Raw genomic sequence first — 25,898 nt, forward strand, 5'->3', positions numbered from 1 at the left:
TTATTGCGGGGCAAAGGATGATGATAAGCAAACATAAGCAGCAGTGCTGACTATATATGTAACTCTTTAATGGTTAGCAAAATTGGGTAAACGTAGGCACTAGTGCTGAATATAGATGAAGATTGGAAAATAAATTGTCTTCAAGAACTTGATAATTAGTAAAGGTGTTCTCTTAAAAGCCACAGCCGTACTATATGATCCACTCACAAGTGTACTAACTGATGGAACTATTTACTGCATAGCTATAGCATTAATACATTACCCGTCAGTGTAATCAACGATACAGGCAAAACTAAAGCCGAAGTAATTCTGGTGTAATTTCATTATACATCTAACAACATTCACAAATTTATATGGTCTATATGAGCAGATTACTAGTAAAAAATTTACTAACCTTAATACAGTGCACCATCAAGCTACGTATAGCTTCACCTTTGATCAACTATGCGAAAAGTTGTATAACAGAAACAAAGAAGACATTTTTCTTGAAAAATAGAATAAACGAAAACAAAAAAGACGCCTGCATGAAAGTCGTTGCAAACAAAAGATCAAGGACAACCTCCATTGTCTTCTCAGCTCTCTCTCTCTCTCTGTTTCTCTCTCATCAGGTCATCACTCTACAACTGCAGCATGCATATCCATTAGCAATTATTAATTGCACCATCCCGTCTCCAACTCCTTCACCTCCACCACCTAAACCCGAAAACAAAAACAATTGCGTAACCGCAGCGACGAGGCGGAGGCGGAGGCGGAAGTGGAAGCGGCCGAGCCCAAGCGAGCGGCGACAAATCTCCGGCGGAAACGCTAGCTAGCGGCAATGGCGGAGGGCGGCGAGAAGACTGCGCCCGCCGCGGGGGCGCCGTCGGAAGGAGGAGGGGAGGAGGAGAGCGTGAAGCTCTTCGTGGGGCAGGTGCCCAAGCACATGGCGGAGGCGGAGCTGCTCGCCATGTTCCGGGAGGTGGCCCTCGTCGACGAGGTCACCGTCATCAAGGACAAGGCCACCAAGGTCTCCCGAGGTGCGGATCCGTGCGCCCGGATCTGGGCTCGCCACCCTCGCTCGTGTGTCCCGGGCGGTTGTTCTGGCTCGATTTGGGTCAATGCCGCGCTGTTCCCTCGCGCCAAGTGTTTTCGTGCTCTGTTTAGGTGTTCTCCTTGGTTCGTGTTTGGGGGCAATGCCGTCGGAGGAATCTGAGTGTCTCGGGGGAAATCTCTAGTGTTTTGAGAGTTGTTTTTTTACTTGCGGGGATCGATTTGCTCCAATGCTGGAGGGAGATCTCGCGTCCAATTCTCTGGTTGGTGGCGGTTTGAGCAATGAATTTGAGCTTATTAGGTCTGAATTTTGTTTACTTGTGTGTTTGCTCCAATGCCTGTGCTAAAATTTTGCCTTTTGCTTCTTTGTTTTTGAATTTCAGTTTTGCTGCCTTCATATTGGAGGTTTGCAAAAAAAAAAAAAAAAAAAAAAAAAAGGTGTGCTTTTGGTGTGGCTGGGCTTGTTTTCGAGCGATGCGGGCTTAAATGTGCTATGTTTCTGTGGAAATTGTGCGATTTTAGCTACTTGGTTTCGGTTGCCGTCACAAAAAAATGTATTTTTTTTGTGTTCGGATGTGGAGATTTGGTTGGAATGGCTATTTCTGCAAAATTAGAAAATTTACCTTGTTTTCCATGTAAGTTGTTTGTTACATCGGACATTGGCAAATCTGATCCCCCCTCCCCCCCCCCCCCCACCGCCGTAGCACTATTTCCGTCGCCTACTCGCCGTTGTACCGCTCCAGCCTGATAGTGTTTGCTTCATTAGCTTCTTAATTTGACCTCACTTTTACATACTCTGAACATATGCAGGGTGCTGCTTCCTCATATGCCCCTCAAGGGAGGAGGCTGACAAGGCGGTAAATGCCTACCACAACAAGCACACGCTCCCTGGGGTATGTGAGCATTCTGATCTTGCTATAATCTGTTAGCATGTTTTTCCTCTCTTTTTGTGCCATCTGCCTAGGTGGAATTGTTATGAACGAAAACCACCGTAGCACCTCCACCTTTAGCTCTTTCTGGTTCGCAAACTGTATACATTCCATAATCTGGTTGGCAGGGGCCGCATTGGAAGCTAATGTGTGACTTAGCTGTTTGGTGGGATCAAATGAATCTCTTGTGGGATGCTATGGGGAAATTGAAATTAGTGACTGTGACTTTGGTGGGTGGTTTAAAATTTGGAACTGTTTTAGGTCAGCATTTAAGAGATTAACCGTCTTAGTTTGTCAAGGAGGGTGTGCAAATGATTGTATGGCTTGAACATGTCCTAGTTTCCACATTTGCCCGTGTGTCATTTTTTTTTGGCAGGGTTTGACTTTTCCGAAGATTGCTTATTGCTGATTTCAAGAATATATCTGAATAGAGTTAAGCTGGTGGCTATCTTCTTTTTATTTCTTGCACGTAGCCGTGTAGGAGACATAATTTAAGCTTCAAACTTTCTTGAATGAGTTCTCACTGAATAAAGCTGGTCTTGCTATGCCATTGTTTGTTTGGAATCTGTTCTGCTGATGCAAATATGCATTGCAGTCTTTTAAGAGCATGCTAATCCTGTCTGATCTCTCCATGAGGAATCTTTAGTTATCGCTCTTGTAAGGCTGGTGTCTAGTAATCTGCAGGGTGGTAATGGTATTTATCAAAGTTAGTCGGTTTAGTCTCATGCCTAGAAATGTAATCTCTACAATCTCTAATGTTGTGACTTGCGAGCTGGGGAAGCAGTTGCTCTTATGTAGGACAGTAAGATGAATGTTGGAGGAGATTTCCTTCCGTGGTTAGTCCTGCCAAGTGTAATCAGATGGTGGGCATGCCGATGCAGTATAAGCCTGTATGGGTTAATTGTTGAAAGTTGTAGTCATAATTTATTTATCGATCAGTACATATAAGTTTAAGAGGAAGTTCTGATTTCAGTCCTCCACCAAGTATAATCGTGTGTTTCATCTGCCAACATAGGTTAGTTGAAACATTTGGGCTCATTGACAAAGAGTATATTTTGTTGGAGGCCACATGAGGTTACAGGACCTTAGTCAACAACCATACCTGTGGAGTTACAACGCTATGCTGTAAGTAGTGAATGTGTTTGGTTTTTGACAGCAACAAAGTTGGGTCTATGCTAAACTGATTTCTGGTCACCAACCACATAATGGGCCCAGCTTGTCTCTGAGAGTGGCGCACCTAACAAAAGTTAGACCACCAATTTGGCCATCACACTTTTGTGCCCATCTTGTATGGAAAATGTACTGATTATAGCTTCAGTTTTGTGGTACAACTAACTGAGGTCCCAAACCAAACAGTTGACTTAGTGTGGCAAATCTAACTTTGAGTGCCGTCAACTGTGGCCCGTCCTATCAAACAGGCCAAAATTTGCTTTTGGGATAGGTGTAAACATTTCATAAAAATTCGTTTCTTTTTCTGTCTCAAGTAGTATCAATTGCAACTTTTTTTTTTGTCTATGTGCATTTCCTTGAATGCTTTTTATTTTCGGGGGACAAGTTTTTGTTCTTCAGAATGAGAAAGAACAACATGATTGCACTAGACATACTGACACAGACAGCAGATAGTTGCTGTAAATTGATATTGCTTCTATTCTTTAGCTGTCTTTACCCAAGTAATCCCATCAAGAAAGTGACTAAGTATCTGATCCCACTCCCTCTGAGATGGGTTTTGTTGAGATATGAAGTAACATTGCATCATTTGATGCGACTAACAGAGGCAAAAGTTTACCAAATAAGGATGGTGATATGAAGCATGCTGTAAAGTCTTGGTAGTTAGAGACACATCCTAATGTTGGACAAAAATTGGAATGCTTTGTAGTTGGTAAACACTTCATTCTGTGGAGCCACCGAGATACATGCCCGTTTCTAATGTTCTCGTTTAGTACCTACTCCCATGATGGCTTTTCCGGAGATGATCATATTGGTGACACTTTTCTATGATACTCATAAAATAAAGATTTCGTAGCTTTGTCACTACTTTCTTTGACACTCATTACACTCTTCTTTTTTCTCTATTTAACTCAGGCATCAAGTCCTTTGCAAGTAAAATATGCTGATGGAGAGTTGGAGAGGCTGGGTATTATTACTCTTTAAGTAGAACTGTTCTCTTTGCTACTGATTGTGTACACGGTTCTTTACTCAAGACTTTTTTTTTTGGGCCTGTTTTGTATTGATGTGAACAGTGCACTCATGTTTACCCTTGTCATGACTTCCAGAACACAAGCTTTTCATTGGAATGCTTCCAAAGAATGTCACGGATACTGAATTGACTGAATTGTTTTCCAAACATGGAAATATCAAGGATTTACAAATTTTGAGAGGTTCGCAACAAACGAGCAAAGGTAATATCTTTCGGAGAAGTTGCTTTCCTTATCAATAAACATCGCTTGACTCTGACACTTTGTCATCCGAAGTGTATATCGTCAATTAACTTTGGTTTTTGCAGCTGGCTGCGCCTTCCTTAAATATGAAACAAAGGAGCAAGCACTGGCAGCTATTGAGGCTCTAAATGGGAAGCACAAAATAGAGGTTTGAGAAAAATGAGTTACGATATCAAAGCAGTTTTTACTTATTTTTAAAATTACTCTGATTCACATGAGAGCATAGCATATAGCTCGTTGTTCTGACTGAATTATGTACACTATTTATTGTCCAACAGTTACTAGTAACAATTTACAATCACTATAAAATTGTCAAATCAATTGGTTCAAAATGATGGTGTCAGGGCTTTTGCAGCCATCCAATTCTTGGCCAGATTCTCTTGCAAATATTTGAGATAGTTTGATTGCATGTTTCAGTATGCAAATCTACTCCGCACCCTAAATTTCATCAAAGTATTCCTGAATTTGCCTAGTCAATCCTACACGACTTAAATTTTCAATTGATGATTGTCGTTGCTGATCCAACCTCGATATGGTGCTAACTTACTGCTGGTGACGTGTGCACACTACGAATTTTTGTATCCATGAAATCGTTTTCGCCCATAAAAACAAACAGAGGCAAAGGGAATATGTTGAAAAATGTTGACCTGAGTGATGAATAGCTGGCAATGTGTCAAACCCAAAATGTATGGTCTAATTATTATTCATTATATACAGGAATTGTGAAATTTGAAGATATGTTCTGCTATTACATTTTTGGATAGCTCATTTTACACCTTGGGTTTGCACTGTAATAATTTTCGGGATTTTCTTCAGAATTGTGAAATTTGATGATATGTTCTGCTATTGCATTTTTTGATAGCTCGTTTTCACCTTTGTAAATATATTCTAAGAGCTCTGATATATTTCGTAGGGTTCTAGTGTGCCGTTGGTTGTCAAATGGGCCGATACAGAAAAGGAAAGGCAGGCTAGGAAAGCACAGAAGGCTCAATTGCAGTTATCTAATATGCCTAATGCAAGTTCTATGCAGCAATCTTCATTATTTGGAGCTTTACAGATGGGATATATACCTCAATATAATGGATTTGGCTATCAGGTGACTTGTGCTATTCCTTTAGCCTTCTTACATTCTACACTGCTATATCATAGAAAATGTTTAATAATTAATACTAGCAGTAAACTACTCCTAGTTTGCTTTCAAGATGTTTTCTTTATAAACTCTTCACGGCAAATCCATGTTGAGCATATGTTATTTGTTGACTTGTGTTCTTCTCATTGAAAAAGTAATTTCGATAAAATTTATCTGTTAGTATTTGGATTGTTCCCTGCTTGTTCTTTCGTACTGTTGTAAACAGAAAAGGTGGCTCTTGTCGATGCATTGTGGGGTCTGGGGAAGGGGGCTTCATTCAAACTGCTGAAATTTCCTAGCTTCAGTCCTTGATCTGCTATCAATACCTTAATAACCCAAGTGTTATATGTGGAGCTTCGAGAAACTGAACTTCGTGCCTTAAACAATCAACATAAAATTTTAATGTATACTGATTGTGATTTTTTGTGCAGCCACCAGGGACATACGGACTTATGCAGTACCCCTTATCTCCTATGCAAAATCAAGGCACCTTCCAGAATATGGCTCAACCTTTTAATCAAGGAAACTCGATAAGAGGAGTCAATCCCGAGCTGCCCCCCAGTTCAATTCATAGATCATTTAATGCAATGCAGTTAGGCAGCCCTTATCCTGCTGTCCCTGGTATGCAGTATCCTGGACCGTATCCTGGGGGTCTCATGAACAATCGTCCTTTTGGAAATTCACACAATTCGATCAAAGTTCCAAATGCAAATGCCAATTCCGCCATATCTTCTAGTCCCAGAAGCAATGTTGGCGGGCAGATAGAAGGTTAGCTACATTCAATACTCTATTTATTTATTTATTTATTTATCGTGCAAGGGAAAAATGATATTCTCCATAGAGTTGACGTAGTCATTAGCACATACATTCTGTCTATTAACGTAAATTTCCAAAATTTCATATGCATTTTGTCTCCAAGTCATTAATTTTTCTAGTATTACGTACATTTTCCTTTGTTCCACAAAAATGTACATCATTATATGATGCGGCAAAATGCACATAAGGCTATCAGAGCATGTACATGAATATGATATTCCAGCATGGATACCGGACGGTGATTGATAGCTCTGATTGTGGTTGTAGCCCTAGGTTGTACTATCTAAATCCATATCTAATTATACAATCCTTAAGTAAGTCTACCGTCGTTATAACTGATATTGTGATATCTGTTGCATTCTGAAGCCTAATAATCATGTGTACAGGTCCTCCTGGAGCCAATCTATTTATTTATCATATCCCACAACAGTACGGGGACCAAGAACTTTCCAGTGCGTTTCAGAGTTTCGGTAGAGTACTAAGTGCTAAGGTTTTTGTAGACAAAGCGACGGGTGTCAGTAAATGCTTCGGTAAAGCCTCTCTCTGTGTGTCTTTGCGTATCTTGCTAATTTTGCTAATTCGTACTAACTGGTCGCAGGTTTTGTGAGCTACGATTCTCCTGCTTCCGCACAGGCAGCCATCAGTATGATGAACGGTTACCAATTAGGCGGTAAAAAACTCAAAGTACAACTCAAGAGAGAAAACAACAAGCATAGTAAACCTTATTGACCAAAGCAGTTGTTGTGACCACGCGATCAGGTTCTCGGTACATATTTGTCAGATAATTGATCGTTACCACATTGTTTCCTCTGCTCCCTCAAGTAGCAGCCCAGCGAGCACGCAATCTACATGGGAGCCCGTGTATCTTCGTTCAATTCACATTCCCCAAAAAATCGTCACGTTGTGTAATTCATTGCAGCATAGTCGTAGCATTTGTACCATCGGATCCCTTGTACACAAGACTCCCAATTCATTCAATTGTTACCTTTTTCTCCTGGCAAATGGTTTCTCGTTAGAATTTGCAGTGTTATGTTGTCGAATCTTTCAGTCGTTGGCTGCATCGTTTCATATCATGTCTTGTATGGCCGCTGATATCTGATGCTTCCGCCAAATGCTTGCACATCTACGGCAACGTCTTGCCCGTGCGTAAAGTTCTTTCCCTGTCGCCTGACTCGCTGATAGGCACTACTCACTAGTGCACCCGTAATCCAGTACAAGTAGGCCATGTGATTTGAACTGAAATAGACAGGTCATGACTCCCACCCCACACCTGTACTATCGTAGTAGTTGCCGTCCATACTTACCTATCTCTTAATTGTTCTCATTTATTTTATAATTTATTTATCTACCTTATCAAATCTCAATACAAATAAATATTGCTAGTAAGTCTTGTGCGCTAATACGATGCACTGCTATGCTGGCCAGAACCAATATGTGGGTCATGCAGAGTTATCCAACCCGTGGGCTTCAGTCACTCAAGAATAACTCAATATATCGTCTTGGAGGACTTTAGAAACAGGCTCTCAGCTTAATTCAACGTAACAAACGACGAGATTTAATAGTGAGCGATGTGATTAAGCAGTCCAAATCGAACTTTTATTTACCCATATCTTGGCAGCAAGAACACGAACACAAGCGCGCGAAGCAATTAATGAGCTAATGACACGATCGGACCAATCAAAGTAGCTAGACCTTGTCCAGCGGCCCTGCAGCTGCAGGGTGCAAGCGCAGCGCACCGGGCGCCGCCGGCTTGTTCTTCGCCTTGCCGTAGTAATACTCCGTGAACGGCAAGAAGCCTTTGTCGTCGAACCCGGTCATGGTGGGCGACGGCGCGACCTGCATGAACATGTAGTTCCCGGCGAAGAGGTCCCCTATGTACGGCCGCCCTTCCATGAGCCGCTTCGCCACCTTCGCCACCGACGCCTTCACGTTGCCCCCGACTGCCGCCGCTTTCCGCCGCAGCGCCCGCGCGAGGCTCGAGACCCTCAGCCGCGGCCTCCTCCTCCGCCGCCCGCCGGACGGCCACTGTCGGGCCCTCCTTCCCCTGGCGACCGCGGCGCCTAGCGCGCGGTAGTAGGAGTGGTAGTAATCTTGGATGGAAGCAGCCGGCGGCTGCTGCTGCTGCTGCTCTTGTTGGTCTTGTTCTTGGTGCAGGGTGGTGGTGGCAGCATCAGACGGGAGCTTCTTGAGCTTGTGGTAGGAGAATCTGCCGCTCATGGTCAGGTAGGAGCCGGCCGGCACGGCGGCGGAGGCGCGCGGTCGGTGTCGGCTTGTAGTTGTAGCTGGTAGGGCGGTGCCGGAGCCCAGAGGGAGAAGGCGCTTAGTGCTAGTGGACGAGTGAGGTGATGGCTCTAAATTTAAGAGGGTGTTAATGTGGTTGGACGACGGGCAGGAGGCTGTTGGGCGGCCTGCTTCCAGCTGCGGCTGCAGTGGTGCTCCATTAATGCGGGAGCGAGCTCGATCGGTGTGCTGCCAAAGCAGCCGCTCAGCTCCAGCTCCGGAGTTAGTGCTCGTACTACTACAAATAGCCAGCCAGTACTACTCGGTCGTACAGGCATCGCTGTTGCACCACATCACATGTAGTGGTAGGAGCAAGACCATGGGTGAGGTGAGCCAGCGGTGAGGCTTTGGCTGAAGCTAGCGGGTCGGTGCGGCGCAGTGCACAGGAAGGGCTGTCGGTTGCCACTTATAGGATCACTTGTTAAAGCACATTACAAAGTCCTAAACATACCCAACCGTATACAAACCGTATACTCCTTGTTTCCACACAACGTGAAACGAGTCTCCCATGCCCATACTTACTAGGATTAAGTCTGACAAGGGCTTGATGGTAGTTCCGCAGCCAACCACCTGAATACCTACCTACCCGATCATCCCTTACGTACCAGTGTGTGATGTAAAGAGTAACGAGGCGGATTATAACTCACCACGCGCGCGCCGCACTGGTAGTTTGGTGGAGGGTACTCTTCTCGTACGGTCCACGACGGCCAAAACGGGCTCGTCGAGCCGGTTCGGCAGCCTGCGCGCGCTAGCCAGCTTCACCCGCCGGAAGGACCACACGTAGTGATGAAGAGGGACCGCTTTCGCACCCGCTGACGACCAAAACCTCGCGCGCTGGCATCAATCCAGAGGCCAGCGCCGGGCTACCTGCTGCGCTCGCTGACGGCAAGGGTGTGGAAGAAGCCCGCCAGTTTTAGCGCGCGGCGCGGCTGTGTCTGTGTGTGACTGTGACCTGGACGGGATGACGGGCTCCTGAAGACGTTCTCTCGCGCCGTCAGCAAAAATGTAACGAATGCAAAAATGCTCTCATGAGCGTCGATGTGATAAAAAAAAAAGGTTTTTACACTTGAAGATCCTCTTCTGAACAGCAGCAGTACATAGCAAACACACGGCAAGCGCGCATGTGCTACAGAAGGGCCTGCCACCCCTGTGGCTTTGACCACGACGCACAGCCGCCGCCCGTTTGTCTTATACCCAATTCCACAACCCATATTTACATGCACTAACAACGAGTATAACAGCCCGTCGAGGCAGGGGGTGATCTTCGTTGTGCTTTGGCCACCCGCCCGGGAGCTGATCCACCGGTGGAGGCCCCATCCTCGTCTTCAAACAACGATCTCTAATTTACATCCGGTTAGCCGTGTACTTCATTCGTCACAGTAGCCTCATTAGGGCACATACTGTGAAGGCAAAAAGGACCCAGCGACAGGAAGCATTCCGCATCCTGGTAGCGTTAGCTGCAATAGCACATTATATAGTCAGTGAACAATGCTATATTGCTATTATGATTTATGAGGTAAACGTGGTAAAAAAATGGGAGAGTAAGTTCATAGTGTTTAGATTATGCTCTCACAATTTATAATCATAGTGTTCGGATATATCATTGGCCCCCACACTGCATAAAACCTAAACCAATCCATCTATTCCCCATTCGTCTCTTGACTATCTTCACGCGTGGCGGCGCCGCCGATTGCAGCCACCCTGCACCCGCAGCCTCGCCCGCTCCCGCGCCTACGCTGTCGCCCGCTGCCGTGCACGCACCGTCACCTCTCCGCTCCGCAAATCCCCTGCTGTGGACAGGTACTAGCTCTAATCCTCTAAATCTATGTATGCTCCTCCACCGGATCTATACTCTAGCTCTATTGCCCTTAGACAGCGGCGCTCCATATCTATGTTTGCATTTTTGCTGCTACAATACAAAATCGTCTAGACCATCTAGTCGTTGTCTAGTTAGACTAGTCGCTAGTCTATGTCTGGCGACTAGGTGGACATTGCCAACAATTAATTGTGATTCCATGCAAGTATGCACAGAATATAACAACAACAACAAAGCCTTTGTCCCAATTTGGCAATTTAATTTCAACAGAGCATGTGGGCAACTAGGCATCAATATCAAAGGTTGCAATCAATCGAACTGGATATACTGTGTTGTCTCATGAGACGAAACTATGACTACATATAGAACTCAATGGACTGTCCAAGTCCTCCTCTGAGATATATAACAGTTGCATCTTTGCCCTTTGAACAACTTTTTACTTTCTTTCTGCACATTCTACACTACATCGTACAAATAAATTCCTTTTAAAGATAACAATCACCGATAGTTCCAATAGTTGTGTAATATAAAAGGGAAAAAATAACTCACATGAATGAGGTGCAGGGGCCACATATGACATCCCAGCACGACCAGCTCTTGTTGCATGTTCACTTGGTGCAGGACTTGTTCTATGCTCACTTGGAGGATGTGCATGGGCAAAAGAAACAGCGGGCAAAGGTGGCTCTGGTAGCACTGGAGGGGATTGAACAGGGGAGCCACTGTGCATACCGTGATCATGTGGAGAACGACTAACAGGTGAAGGTGACCATGGATGTGGTGGCGGAGCAGGAGAGAGGGAATGGTGATCATCAGCTGCAGGCTCAGCAGCTGGTGTTACAGGGCCTCTTTTCTTTGGTCTGTTTGTGCCATATGGACACCCGGATGGAGGTGGAGCACCATATCTGGGTTGTGGGACAGGAAAATGTATTGGAGCAGGAGCCAGATGCCTATTGTCGTCATTACCATGGTGATGGCGATGATGGCGGTGGTGAACATGATGATGCATGGGTGCTGGACTAGGTGCATCAGAACCGCCACCACTATGTAAAGAATGTCTAAGATAGGACGAAAGGCTAATCTGCTTTACTCTGCCAAATACAGTATGATTCAGACCCAGGTTTCTCGAGGATGAATTGGTAATTGTCCGAGCCAACTGCTTCATCCTTGGCACAGATGGCTGGTGATTTCCAACTTTAAGGACAATGGAGGTATCAACAATTGTTGGAGGAAGAATCGTTGAACCTTGCGAATTCGTCAATTTGATATATAGATTCTGCAATGCAAAAAATCAGAAACTCAATTGACGGGGAAAAGAAAGAGAAGGTACGCTACTACTAGACAATTTCTCCCTTCTCAATTGCCTATTGGCTTAGTTCAGAACAACAGGTCCAAAGTACCGTACAAAACAAAACAAGCAACAACTGTTTGTGCTTTGTTCTTTTTTTATGTGGTTCTAAAAAAATATATGTAGATATTTTTCATCCCGTGAACCTAGTGCGGTATTGCCCGCATGACTCCTCGTATTTACAGAACTATTTGCAGTTGCATACATGCCCAGCAATGTAATGAACAAATGCTGGAAATATATGTGACAAATTGCAATATATCTACGAGATTGTAAGCGCTATTTTGCCTCACACGCAAATATCGTATAAACATGCGTAGACATGATGCGACAGAATTACCAAATGCCTAAACGCTTCTGACATAATGAAGGTTGCTAGAAGGGGAATCGAATGATCAATCCTTACATGCAAATGTGTATCCTCTTATGGCATTATTAAATTGAAGTAATAATAAAGACAGACAAAAAGAAAACTAGGCCATAAGGTACCACTAACCTCGTATGGATTGAGCAGTAGTCCTGCCTTCATTTGATCCTTCAACTCGTTGGTCCTGTCTTGTATTTTGTTGATTGGATAGTTCAGAGTGAAATTAAAAGTCGCATGGGGCTTCTGGAGAAGAAAAGCAGTTTGTGGAGGGATGATTGTTATTCCTCCTGGGAATTTAACTACTTCAAAGGAGGATGAATTCCCAAATAGAGCCTCAGTCAAGTGGAGTGTTGACTGCCGTACAACCAAGGACATGAAGTATGATCTAAGAATGCTCAACCATGTCGATGGTATAGTCAAGTTCTCTGGGAAAGGGACAATGCTGAAGATGACGTTTGTCCAGTTTGATCCATCTAATGGATGTAGCATTTTCACAACCACCTGTATAGAAATTAGCATCAGTTTAGGGCAACAGGATGCAAGTATTGAGCAATGTGTAGATGAAGGAAGTTGGAGGGCCTACAGTGGAATTAGGAAAGCCAATTTCCTCATATATGTCCAATTCGAGCTTAGATTTGTTTCCACTCAGCTCAGGAACTGTCTTCTGTAGCCTAAAGCTTGCCATTATATCATCTGCAAAATATAGGTTCATTAGTAAGAATATGATATAATGAAGTGCTTAATGCTATGAGTTCATTGCATGATTAGATCATACAAGCTACGGGCTCTCTAAATGATTAGTAAAATTTAGGAACAGTTCGTATGGTTTAGGAATAGACCGCAAGTCAAATTGCTGTCTACTGATCTATCAGGGCTTAACGAGGAAAAAGAAGTGAACAGAAATCTCTCAGTCCATCCTACAGTAACTAAGATGAATACAAATATCCAGTGCACAATTCCACGGCCTAATGAAAACTCATGTACAATAACAGCATAACACAACGTTAGCTGGCCACACAAAATCTAGTTGGGCGCCAATACCCCTGACATCATCCAATTTGACGAAATTCAGAATCTAAAATGCTGCACAAATGAGCAATCGACACAAAATAGCTGGGGAACACTTTACCGAATTCAGTCAGTGTTTGTGACCGCGACCCAACCATTACCCAGTACCCAGGGCAGCATAGTTGTCCTATTTTGGTAGCAAACTTTGTCCCCGTATTTCCAAAGATACTCTTCTCACAGAAATAGCACCAACACATGCCAAAGCAGGTGCCTTCCTTGCAGTTCATTCAAATTTCCAGCCAAAGACGCAACCGCTCACTCACTTTAGCAGTAATTTCCCGAAAAGAAAATCAGAACTTACTCACGCTGACGCAAAAAAAAAAAAAAAAAAACGACAGAAGGTGCACCGACACATGCCTAAGCAGCACAGATCAAATTCAAGCATTAAAATCCAGCAAAAGTAAGCCATACGCGACTAAATTTACAGGTGATGCGCTAATAGCAAGGTCAGCAGATAGCTCTAGAAGATCCAGCCTGCGCTCCGAACCAAACATAAATCGCAACGTCTCGACCAGGTTAATTCGATTCAAATTTCCACTCCAAAGCCGAAGCTATTCACTGCGTACATCCAGATGACCAGATCCAAAGCTGAGCATCCACCAAGCCAGCGCAACTAAGCACAAATCGAACAAATGGCCACAACTAGCGGAGCATTGCCACTAAGCCGAGATCTTGCAATGCAGAACCGCTCACCTCCGAAGTCATCGCCCGGATCCGGCCCCTGCGCGCCCCTGCCCCGCCCGGCGAACGGCGGGAGCCAGAACACCGCGGACAGCAGCACAGCAATCCCAAGCACGAGCGCCGCCACGCATTGCAGCCGCACCACCCTTGTTCCTCCGCAGCAGCAGCGGCGCCCGCTACCGCCCCCTCCTCCTCCTCCGCCGCCGCTGCCGCCGCCTGCCCCGTCCGGCGGCTGCTGCTGCTCCTCGCCGGCGTCCTTCCCCATGCGGCGCGATCTCACGCATCCCGGCCGGCAACCGCGGCCGCCACCGACGACGAAGAGATGAGACGGCCCGCCATTGCCGCCGCTGAGAGCACCAGTGGCTGGGTTGGTGGGGTGGCGCTAGGGTCGTGGGCCGGGTCTCTCTCCCTTGGGGCGTTGCTTAAGGAGGCGGCGATGGAGGTGGGCGAGGAAGGTGAGAGAAAGTGAGAGGTAAACCGCAGCGAGGTGAAATGGAATGGAACGGCAGAGAAGAGGGAGGTGGTAAGCAGTAGGCACTAGGCAGAGAGAAAATGGAATGCAATGAAAATTTCTTTTTTCCTTCCTTAAATTTTACGAGATGGCAACGATAGAATGCTCCGCGTTATCATTTTTTTAAAAAAATATAATTTTTAATATGAGATTTTAGTTATTTGATTAGTTACGCAGATCGGTTTACGTAACCGTTATACAATAAAATTTCTTAGAGCGAAGTGAAGAGAGATTAAAATTCTCGGAGTGGAGAGAGATTAACAGTACCAGTACGTGATGAGTGATTAGTGATGAGCTAAAATTATTTTCAACTGTTTCTCTTTATGAGTCTTATTTTCTTTAACACTCTAATAAGCTTCTCTTCGTAGTTTCCTTAAAAAGATTATCTTTCATTTTCTCTATGATCCTCTTATATTTTCTTTCACAAACACTTAAATGAGATAAAAAGAAAATAAAAAACATGTGAATGAGGAGGACAATCAGAAAAAAAAATAAAAAAAATATATATATATAGTTAAATTTTTTTTAAGTGGGTAATAAAGCTCACTTGGTAGGTTATTAAAGTCATTAATTTGGTTGTGGTTGTGCCAGCGTAGACTATTTTTGCTTTTATGATCTTTTTCGATGTTCTGTGGTCGTTTCTAGCTTGGTTTGTTTGCTTTTTTTGTTGCGGATGGTTTGAAGATTTTGAATTCGGATGGGACAAAGATCAAGCAGGATCTTCTATGGTCAACGGATTTGTGCTTCCGTTCTCATGTTTGTGTAATCCGTCGTGTGTACTGATTGATAGTTCGTAGATTTCTACAACAATTTAAGCTTGGCTTTCAAATATCATAAATGCTCCTCTTCACACGTCTGCTGTATCGGATGGATGACCCGTTTAGTCTACCGTATTATCAGGTCAGCCCAAAAATATTTTTGCATCTCTAATATTTCAGACGTTCAAATTTAATGTTTCACACGTTACGAAAATTTGTTGTTATAGTTATTTCCGTATATTACATCTCAGGAATCTCTTGCGTATAGATTCGGATCCAAAAAAATTATCCATTCGAGCTAATTTCTATCTCCAATATTTCAGACATTCAAATTTAATGTTTCAGACGTTATGAAAATTTGTTACAGAATTTCTTCGAGAATGTTGCATACCGGAATCTCTTGTGTATAGATCCGGATCCGAAAAATTATCCATTCGAGTTAATTCATATATTTTCGCATCTCTAATGTTTCAGATATTCAAATTGAATGTTTCAGACGTTATGAAATTTTGTTGTTGAAGTTATTTTCGTATGTTGCATTTTGGAATATAGGAATTAATAATTTTTTTAATCCGGATTTGTGTGCTTTTTGATGTATTTTTTGATATTACAAATAATGATTTCAAATATTATAGACGTTAATCTTCGATATTGCGAGAGTCAGTTGCAAATCCGATATCGGACGTCCGAACTAGTTTTGCGGTTCAAATATATGGTTAGCTTAACTAGTAACAATTTAAGTTTGTGTGGAGCTGAACTAGTCCTAGCTAAACGAAGTATGAATCTTACGCCGCATCCGTGAGAGGCCGCGTGTATCCATCATCGCGGCATCAAGTGGTTAGTGGATGTTGCGTAGACTAGCTAATGCGGCGCCACAGGAGATCCCGTTGGCGTTGGGTGCAGATGGATGGGTGAGCGACCCGCTGGACTCGGAGAGACCCGTGACGTGGGCCCGGGGCCGCTCCCTCTTCCCCCACTGGCTTTCTCGTGTCGTGGCTCCTTTCTTTTCCGGAAACCGACGGCCTCCCACGAGCCGGTTCATGCACCTGGTCCTCTGCATCGTCAAGGGACCCCCTCATGTCAGTGGAACAGTTAAAAGGCCAGGTCCATAGATTCGGGTGCACGGATGAATTTTTAACATTTCTCAGGTTGGTCCACGTGCTTTCGCGTAAATTACGACACCGGGGCGCGTGGGCACGGCGCACATGGACACTCTCCGACTGGCCGCACGGGCCCAGCAAGCGCTCCGCGACACGAGAGCCGGGTGCACGGCATCGATGTGAACGCCGACAACGACGCCGCGGAGCAGCGCCATGAAGTAGTAGTGCACAGGAGGGAAGGCTATAACATCTGGTTTAATAGAAAGAATTTTTATATGTTATGTATTTTTCTTCTTTTTTTAGTTACACATGTTAATTATATTGAATTAGAGAAATGTGATATAGTAGATCAGAATTCTATACAGATCTTTCAATAAAGTGTTACTGTACATAGTATTTCCTTCCGTACGAGGCCGGCGAGCGGTCGAGCATCAGGAGCCATACGGGCCCCGAACTGCATATTCGACCTGCCGGCGAGGGGAGGGATGGATGTGACCGTGTGTGTGTTCGGAGCTCGCTGTCGGCGACTGAGGAGGGAGGACGCCACTTGGAGCCGGTCGCGTCCGCCGTTACAAGGACCATGCAACTAACAGGTGAGCCACTGGACGCTTTGCCTGCCTGCCAGCCTCGCCTCTCTCGTCAGCCGTCTCTAGAAGATTGAGATTTTTCTTCAGTTTCTCCCCGTGCGTGCAGGTGCACACGTGTGGGCTCTGTGCTTTGCCTTCTTCTTCAATACACGCCTCTTGATCTGTGATGAATTACATCGAGATCGATGAACTTAACCGTTTGTTTTCACGGATCCAGGGCTCTTAATTGGGAGAGTTATTACGACGTTGATGACCGATCACCATTCACTGTATTGTGATGGTGTACTGCACTTAAATTTTTTCATCACTTTGGTTTCATTAATTGATTTGTCGGCAGGCACCGGTACGGTTTGTGAATTCCCGAGTCATTTTTAGCACGTACTAATTTTTTTCTTCATAACAATGCACCACAGTAACTGCAGTGCCATCGTTTGCAGATCTGCTTTCTTTTTTTTAAGAGAGATCTGCTTTCTATGTACTTGCACAGTGCCTGACGTGAGATTCTGTTTGTTTTAGATGGTCACGGTAGAGAAACTACTTCTCATTCTCATTAGATTGTGACCTGTGGATTTTAAAATACAACTTATCTTGTAGATGATAAGAAGCAGTTTTTAAATATGACTGTTTATATTTGCCTTTTATTTTAAAGCTAAAATTTATAACCAGAGTAAAAACAATTCAGACTGAATCAAGTGCATTAGTCACTCAAGGATGTTAGCTATTTTGCTCGGGAGCATCTTGTTATTCCCTGCTGTGCTGCTCGGTGATCATTACGCCCGCTAGGTCCACACCAACTTACGGTTAGGCCACCGTGACTCCATGCTCTGTGTCACGCGGTTGTATGCCGACCAGTTCAAGGAGCAGGGGTGAAACTACATTAGCCCACATGTGTGCACTTTTATCAAGGAAAAACAAATTAAATCTTAGCTATCAACAATTCAATCACCTCCTGTGCACTAATTAATCATAAATATGTGCACCATCTAGATCTACATATGCTGAAGTATACACTCGAGTCTTTAGAGCTCTAGCTTCGCCCATGTAAAGAAAGGATTTGATTTGGCGTCAAGTCACGCAGAAGCCTCATGGATTTGTCTGCACACCACCTCAACAGCGTTGGTCACACATTTGAGCTGGCAGCACTGGTTGTCGTAGGTCTCGTCCAAGTGCCGTTACAACTTGGATGCGCATGAGGGGACAAGAGCCCTAGTCCCCACAGGGCGAAGACAACGAGGGAGGAAGAGATAAGGGCATAGAGTGGCGGGATCAATGAATATAAGGGGCCATAGGACTGCTGGCATTGACGGGTCACGGGGAGGTGGCGGTGGCGCTCACAACGGCGGGTTCGTAGGAGACTGGGAGAGCAAGGAGGCGACGATGCCTCACCATGAGGACATGGTAACGCACGGTGAGATCGTAAGGAGAGGGCTAATACAACAGGGAGAAGAGGGTGGCAACTAGAGGAAGGGAGGAGGCTCTGGAGGCAGCAAGGGCGGCGGGTTACTGTTAGGACCGCGATCTCGGGTTCCCTTGTGCCTCCTGTATCAGTCTCTGGATCAAGTAGCTGATACGCACAGAATTCAACAGAATGATATCAAATACATACTTCGAATAAAACAAAGTAAAATAAATACCTGAAAAGCAAAAAGATGGTATGGTAGATAAAAATCCACAGCGGATCAGCCAGGCAGAAGAGCCTACAGCACAGCGGAGCGAAACGACAATGCAACATAATGCCATAGGCAACCCGGGTGTGGACGCAACCTTAGACTTCTTCTCTTTAACTCCATCTAGGTTGAGGTTAATCTCCATCTCAACAATATGAAAGCAAAGACTGAGTACAGAAAATACTCAACAAGTCCTATACTACTTCAAGGGGTTGATAGATGCATAATGGATATTTCAAGGATTAGAGTTTACGGCATAGTTTTGAGCGTAAAACAGGTTTTATACAAGTATCCAGTTATATTCTCCAATGTTATCCTTTTTAAATAAATGTAACAAAGCTTTTGAAAACAGTTTTAAAAGTAACAATTGCAGGTATCTTCCGTTGGTACTGAGTATCACCTCAAGTCCCCAACGTATGAGAACGTAACCTGGTAACAAAGCTGTTGAAACAGTTTTAAAATTAACAATTGCAGGCATCTTCCATTGATACTGAGTATCACCTCAAGTTTCCAACGTATGAGAAGGTAACCTGGAAATAAAGCTGTCGAAACGGTTTTAAAACTAAAATCAGGGTAACAAGTTATATCTGAGGGTTTTCGGTCCTGGAAGGGGCTATACATCACTCCGCATTCCCTTTTATCACATATGGTGTACCTCTAGTACCACATAGCTTCTGGCGGATCGAGTTAGTAACCTCATCACACGGACATCTAGTCCACACACTCACTTATCAAGACGCATGCACTTGGAGTCTATTCAAGCGTGATCATGCATTCGCACGTCCATGACCGTGGACATGGCTATTCGAATAGATTGACACTCTGCAAAGGTTATACAACTTTACTCATGCGATTTGCTCAGCCTCCAACTGTTGCAAGTGGAGGAGCAAATCATACCGAGACACTTCAATCACTTTTCCAGCCGAGCTTTTCTACGTGATCCATCAAGTTCTTCAGGTCTCGTATAGAGGGCAGACCCCTGATGATCATCTGGGGCGGAAACTCCTTCGCACAGAACCTGAAGACACTTGGCTCAACGTTTTCTCTCAGGCCTTCTAGTATTATACCCAACCCAGTCTGGTGAAAGAAAAGTCAAGTTCTGCATATATAGGATGCATGGTTGTATGGGGGTGGCTAAGCATGACGACGCAAGACTCGGTCCTTAAGCGGTCGGGCTAGGCATCTTCACTAGCAATGAATATCATCAGGTAACTTAAGCCCCCAAAAGCATCCTCTCCGGAGGACCACTCTACATGCCCGCACCAAAACAATTTTCACCCATTTTTACACATCACCTTCCATATCCCACACGACATCAAGGATTTCACAAACATCAAGGATTCATGGTATATGAGTTATCATTGATGACATTAAATCTTGTCTCCGATGAGAGGTGTTTTAAAAGCGACATCCCCAAGGAAACGTATTCAATCCTAAGCATGCTAGATATCAAGGCGCCGTATGTTATTAATATAGATAATAACAGGTAATCCTAAGGTGATATGTATTCTGCATGATAACATTTATGGCATGGCAAGTGTTTAATAGGATTAACTATTGCAAGTGGTTTGCAAAGGTGCAATACATAGCACATGCGATAATAAATTCGGTTTTAGTTGATCATGTAGCTTAGTTGAAAACATAGGTTCAATATGATTAAGGAAATATGACTTATCTTCTGGGGTCTTTTTCTTTATCGGACCTCGCCTTTAGTTCCTTCCTCGCGCCCTAGCTTAGAACATTGACTTCGAGCCTACATAGATTAATGACAAAAAGTGCACAATGACTAAGCAACTGAACACCAGAATAAACTAAAAAATATCAAAGCGGAAGAAGAACGACAAAGGGAAAACGACAGAAGCTAAACCTAGTGGAAGACGATCGGCAACTCTAAGCAATGCGAAGCTAATACATAGTACACAGAGAATAGCCTGATCATCTAGTGAAGCTAGGCTAATTTATTTACCCAGTTGTTTTATTAACCTACGCTAATACAGTACACAGAGAATAGCCTGATCAACTGGGTGAGCGTTTATTAGTTTAATTGCCGAAAGATGATAATTAGGGTTTCTACGTGTAAGTGAGTGCATATGTACCGATATAGACGTATGTGTTACTTACATTTATATGTATGTGAGCATGTATACATAAGTATAACTCTATGTGATTATATTTGCTTAAGTATCGGATTAATACTCTAATCTATAGCACTAAACTAAGTTTAACAACTTAATTACAAAGTGTTGTTTAATTGTCACACTAATTAAGTTATATTTTTAAGCATGTATGAGATAAGTTTATTAAAACCTCGGTTCTAGTACAGTAGGACTATTTTTGCATTGGATATACTGATATCCCAGAACAAAATAATTCGTATGTAGTTTAGCTTTTGTCTGTTGAATTTCATGTCCACTACTAAGATTTTTTTTCTAATATATTTCTTTTGTTAATGTCAATTTTGAAGTTTTCATCATGGAGTATATGAAACTCTGGAGACCTAAAGACTCTTCTTTGTACTTAATATTCACGAGATGATATAGCAAACATTAGTAGCCACGTTATTTCTTAGTGACATTAGGTCTCTCTTTTTATGCAAGTTGATGTCCGTTAGGTTGGCTGCATGTTGGGTTGCTATTTTTTATTGAGATGGTATTAATAGACCTTCTTTAATGGGTTTGGACTATTTTGGAGCCGATTTGTCAAATCTGTCGACAGATTTGTGTTAGACTTTTTGTTTTGTTAAAGTTTTTTCTGTATAACGTGGCAGCTTTTGGTTGGCTAAAAACTTGACAGATACTAGAGGATCCCATTTTTTTACTGAAGTTTTTTGTTTGAGTGTACTTTTTTTATAAATACGCATGCGTAAATTTGGATAATAATTGAAAATAACGTTTCTGGTTTACTGAAATGTGTAAGAGAGAGAGAGATAATCTGAAATATAGTGATTAAACTGGGTTTTGGGGTCTAACCTTGTGGGCTTGTTCGGCCTGGCTCGGCCCAAAAGAGGCCCAACCCAAAGCTCGTGACTCTAGCTCGAAGGAGCAGCGCTCACACCAGCGTCCTCGCCAGCGCCCGCGCCGTCGAATCCGCCTCCAGTAACTCGCCGTCATCCTCCTCCCTCGTTTTACCGCTGCTGGGTTGTCCTGGAATAGAGATCCGTCCGGATTTGGATTGATTTTTTTCTGGTACGAACCCTAACTTGCGCGGTTAGATTTTTTGGCATCTTCTAACTGCTGCGAGCAATCAAATCCAAATCCGTCTCTCTCCATCGGATAGCTGCGGGTTTTTCTGATGCACTGAAGGTTCAATCGATACCCGGGAAAGGCCGATGTGCGCATCAGAGGCCAAGGGGCTGTTGATCCAGAGATGGACTTTTCCCGAGAAGAGCTGATGGGATCAGCGTTCGTTGCGTTTGGCATCACATTGTTCGTGTGTTTCTTCTATGCTGCCATTGTGTCCAAGCTGCTTCCACCATATGAAAACCGGCTTCTAGCTGCCATCCAAAATGATTGGTAAGGAATGTCAAGCCAGGGCAGATGATGATTATTTACTTCTGTTTCTTTTGCTACTTATGGGCTAAGTAAATGTTTAACATCCATAAGCACGGCAAATGACACTACTTGTTAATTCAATGCACCAAATGTGACACAGCCAATTTCATATTTCTGTGTATGCTGTGTGTGTGATGTACAGATGTGCCTGATTTGTTTGCATCGTAACTTACAGGTATTACTGCCTATTCGTGCCCTTGACGCTTCCTGTCATAATTGTGGCTGTCTATCTGCATTGGCTAAGCATGAAGATGTTCAAGCATGCATGAAGAAAGAACTCCGTGGATTTTATGGAGCGAGCCTGTAGTCTTGTTCTGATGTCAGAAACTCAGAATCACAGGGATGACCTTGGTAGTCTTATGCAATCCTTAATTTGTCGCCATATCCAGTATATGTTTTGATTATCCTTCAAGAATAAATAGTTCTCAAATTTTGTTGTGCCGACAATTGCCGCCAAGTGCTAAGAGTAAGATGTTGCTAGGAATGCCTGGGCCTCATTTCTGAAATCTTCGAGAGGTAGCTTTGTACTAATTTCGATTTTGTTGCTAAGCGGTGGCTTCGCGATAAAAAATTCCCTGTTTTGGATTTAGTTCGTCCTGTCAACCTGTAGGGTTTGTGGAAACTAAGAAGTGCCTCTGTTTTTAGAACGCAGTTTGGTCAGATATTTGGATGCTCTGTAGAACTGTGGTGCCAATTCTGAAAAAGAAACTGGAAGTTTTATGCCCCAAGACCGAGCTGGAGATTCTGAACCAATGTATTGGAACTTGGTGGAGCAACTACTTTGCCAGCCTTGATAAAGAGCCATTGAGTTTCAACAACATCACCCAGTCAGTCCCTGGATGCTGAAGAAGGCAGAACATGGTACACCAGAAGATCAAGAGTTTGGTGCCCTGCTTGAGTGGTTTTTTCTAGCTTTAGTCCCTAGGTGGTGAGTGTAATATCTTTCATGGTAGGAAGCCTTTTTTGCTTCTTCTATTGTGGATGGTTCAGTTCCGCTTGATGGTTACCAATACTACTTTGAAAAATTTCAAACGTAGATTTAACTTTTAATTTCTCTTACAATACATTGTCAATTTCTACAAAATCAACATCATCTTAAAAACACTTTGAATACGAATTTATTGTGGATGGTTTGTGCGCACTTGTGGATGTCACAATATCATCGCTAATGTCACCGATTTTAATGGCAATAGTAGCCTTAATGTATTATGTATTTGAAGCTTATAACTCATTTTGTGTGCTAATATAGTTGTATTTGCAATGTGGATTCTGCGTGCTCACGAACTAGTATATAAAAAGAAAAAGTACAGGGATTGGTTCAGTACATTCCGTAGTGATTTTGCAATCTTATACGGTTTCTAGATCGACCATGTTATCTACCAGACAGACAGTCCGCTCGCATCCCAACCAGGCGACCTAGCTAAACAAGGTAAGCAATACATCGGTGTTGCTATATTTATCCAGGATGCATGGCACCCCTTCCGTCCATCAATGTAAGCTATATTTTGATTAGAAAAAGTCATTCTTAGCAAGTTTTGAACAATAATTAATAAAAATATATGCATATTTAAGGCTCCTTTGGATGCAAGGGTGTAAAACCCACATGTGATTAAATCCGAAGGGGATTTTTCATGTACATATGACACTCCCTTCCCTGTCAGGAAAGAAACCCCACCTAAGCGTAATTCCTGGGCGTTGTTTAGAGGCCACAAGGATAAAAAACATGACCATTAATAAAATTTCAAAAAAATTAGAAAATAACACAAAATTCAAAAACACTGCTGAAATCCAAAAAATATGTGCCATGACCAATCTTTCGCTAGCATTTGTACATGCATCCGATCAAAGTGATCATTAATAATGGTCATTTACTAATTCATAGCTTTTATCCTCATCTATATTAAGTAGAGGGACAAAACACAAAGTGCAATCTAGCTAATTAATTCATACATGCTCCTTGTGATCTGCATATTCCCTTCTTCGAGATGAGCGCCGCCTTCTAAACTCACTAAGGTGGTACCGAACTCCACGATAAGGCGTGAGGAACGATGGTGTGTTTGCATACCCACCATCTACAAGATAGAATTTGTCCTTTGGCACATAGAAACCCTTGGTAATAGTTGACCTAAGGACTCCAACATCTGAAGCAGACCCTTCCCACCTGCATGAGATAAATGTGAAGTTTAAATTGAAGTCGCACACTACCATCACATTCTGCGATAGTGTGCCTTTCCTATTCTTATACGAGGGGCTTTATCTTATGCAATAGTGATTGTGACATACGTGCCATCGATGGCACCAACACCACTATGTTGAAATACCTTTTGCAGCCTTTCATTACCAGCGTTGTGCGAGATTGTGAACATAAACATTCCTAATTGCTCCTCAGCTCTAACACCGCGTATGTCATGAAGTAGACGCTCCCGCCTAAGATAATTTGAAATAGCCTTAAATATCTCCGGCTCCATACGGAACTTAGACCTACATCAATTCTCACGCCTCTTAAGAATTTCCTTCATCTTTTTAGCACCAATATATTGTGAGAAGTATGCACTGGCCTTTTTCATCATTAAGACCTTGAAGTATGGCAGGAACAATCACAAAAAACACTTCACCATCCTCTCCTTGTTCCATCTGCATGAATTTCCTAATTCTCTCCTTCATATATTCCGTAATCTCATTCCTAGAGCCCATTATCTAACATTTGTAAATTAGATAAGACTTAGATATATTATCAATGCATTGTTGGTTCAGAAATGACTAATGCATGTAGCAGTGAGCGAGTACCAACCAAGGGGGGGAAATACACTCAACAATAGATAAACTATGAAATTGTTTGGTAGGCATTGAGGGAAAGGAAAATTTGTAATACATTTGTCATTTGTTGGCCCTAAATGATAGACAGATAGCTTTAAGCCTTAATGATGCACCTCACAAACCAATCCCAACAAATTTTGCTCTTCAAAACATATGGCCAAGAATAGCACAAATTAGGTATGGGCTTTGAATCGATAGCGATGCCTGCAGATATGAAATCAAAATAATAATTCAACATCTCAGTATCTAGCACTCAGCACAATAAAATGATATTTACATAACAAATTCATAGTATCACTTACAAGGCTAAGATTGTAAGGAAAAAAACCTAATTTAAAACAATAATACACTAAACTCAATCAGATTTATCACTAATAACTAAAATATAAATATGCACAGGATCCAAATAACAACCTATTACGAAAAAGGTTAGAACCAAAGCTAGCCGTTACAGAACACGAATTGAAAGTCAAACTCATATGAAGCTAGCCATTACAGAGCAAGAAATCAACTAGTCAGATTATCCAGTGCATCAAGCATCCGCCAGAGAATTCTTGCTTTCAACCATGGATTTCTACACGGGCAAAGCAACAACACCCCCCCCCGCTGCCCAGGGCAAATCACCAAAAGAATACCACGCACGAACAAGATCTTGGGGTGATAGATGGATTAAAAGGATTCAAAACGGAAAGGAGAGAATCAGTGAAAGGGGCGCTCACTTTGGCTCTCACCTGCGAGGTCAACGTGGAGGCGAGGTGGGCGTAGGGAGGCATAGGCGTGGGGAAGTTTGGTGGAGAGGAGACATTAGGGACAGTCCGGTTCATCACCGGCGTGGGAGGTCCGATGGAGAGGAGCTCTTGGGCACCGTTTGGTTCGTCGCCGGTGTGGGGAGGCACGGGCGTCCGCAACAGAGGAGAGGTGAGGGACATCCGCGACCGGGGGGGGGGGGCTCAGGTGCGCCGGCAATGGAGGATGCTGTCGCCGTCGCTGGAACCCTAGCCACCTGGTG

The 25,898-nt window shown here is 43.3% G+C and overlaps 3 protein-coding genes across 3 annotated transcripts; 1 reads left to right on the top strand and 2 right to left on the bottom strand.

Annotated features, from left to right (window-relative positions):
* Positions 1 to 574: 574 nt before the first annotated feature.
* LOC133909567 (RNA-binding protein BRN1-like) lies at positions 575 to 7,343 on the top strand. Its single transcript, XM_062352051.1, has 9 exons — positions 575 to 1,016; positions 1,840 to 1,922; positions 4,041 to 4,092; positions 4,232 to 4,357; positions 4,462 to 4,544; positions 5,310 to 5,492; positions 5,957 to 6,293; positions 6,728 to 6,871; positions 6,940 to 7,343. The coding sequence occupies exons 1-9, from the start codon at positions 818 to 820 to the stop codon at positions 7,068 to 7,070; spliced, it is 1,338 nt and encodes a 445-aa protein (XP_062208035.1). The 5' UTR covers positions 575 to 817; the 3' UTR covers positions 7,071 to 7,343.
* A 552-nt stretch (positions 7,344 to 7,895) lies between these two features.
* Positions 7,896 to 9,938, bottom strand: LOC133908321 (uncharacterized). The gene is made up of 2 exons (XM_062350309.1): positions 9,816 to 9,938; positions 7,896 to 8,879 (listed from the first exon to the last, which is right to left on the bottom strand). Exons 1-2 carry the CDS (start codon positions 9,936 to 9,938, stop codon positions 8,028 to 8,030), a joined length of 975 nt encoding a protein of 324 aa, XP_062206293.1. The 3' UTR covers positions 7,896 to 8,027.
* LOC133909568 (uncharacterized) lies at positions 9,669 to 14,431 on the bottom strand. The gene is made up of 5 exons (XM_062352052.1): positions 13,911 to 14,431; positions 12,733 to 12,842; positions 12,279 to 12,650; positions 10,987 to 11,710; positions 9,669 to 10,078 (listed from the first exon to the last, which is right to left on the bottom strand). Exons 1-5 carry the CDS (start codon positions 14,161 to 14,163, stop codon positions 9,996 to 9,998), a joined length of 1,542 nt encoding a protein of 513 aa, XP_062208036.1. The 5' UTR covers positions 14,164 to 14,431; the 3' UTR covers positions 9,669 to 9,995.
* Between the last annotated feature and the right edge of the window lie 11,467 nt (positions 14,432 to 25,898).

This window comes from Phragmites australis, chromosome 2 (genome assembly GCF_958298935.1).
Source record: "Phragmites australis chromosome 2, lpPhrAust1.1, whole genome shotgun sequence".
NCBI classification, from domain to species: Eukaryota; Viridiplantae; Streptophyta; class Magnoliopsida; order Poales; family Poaceae; genus Phragmites; species Phragmites australis.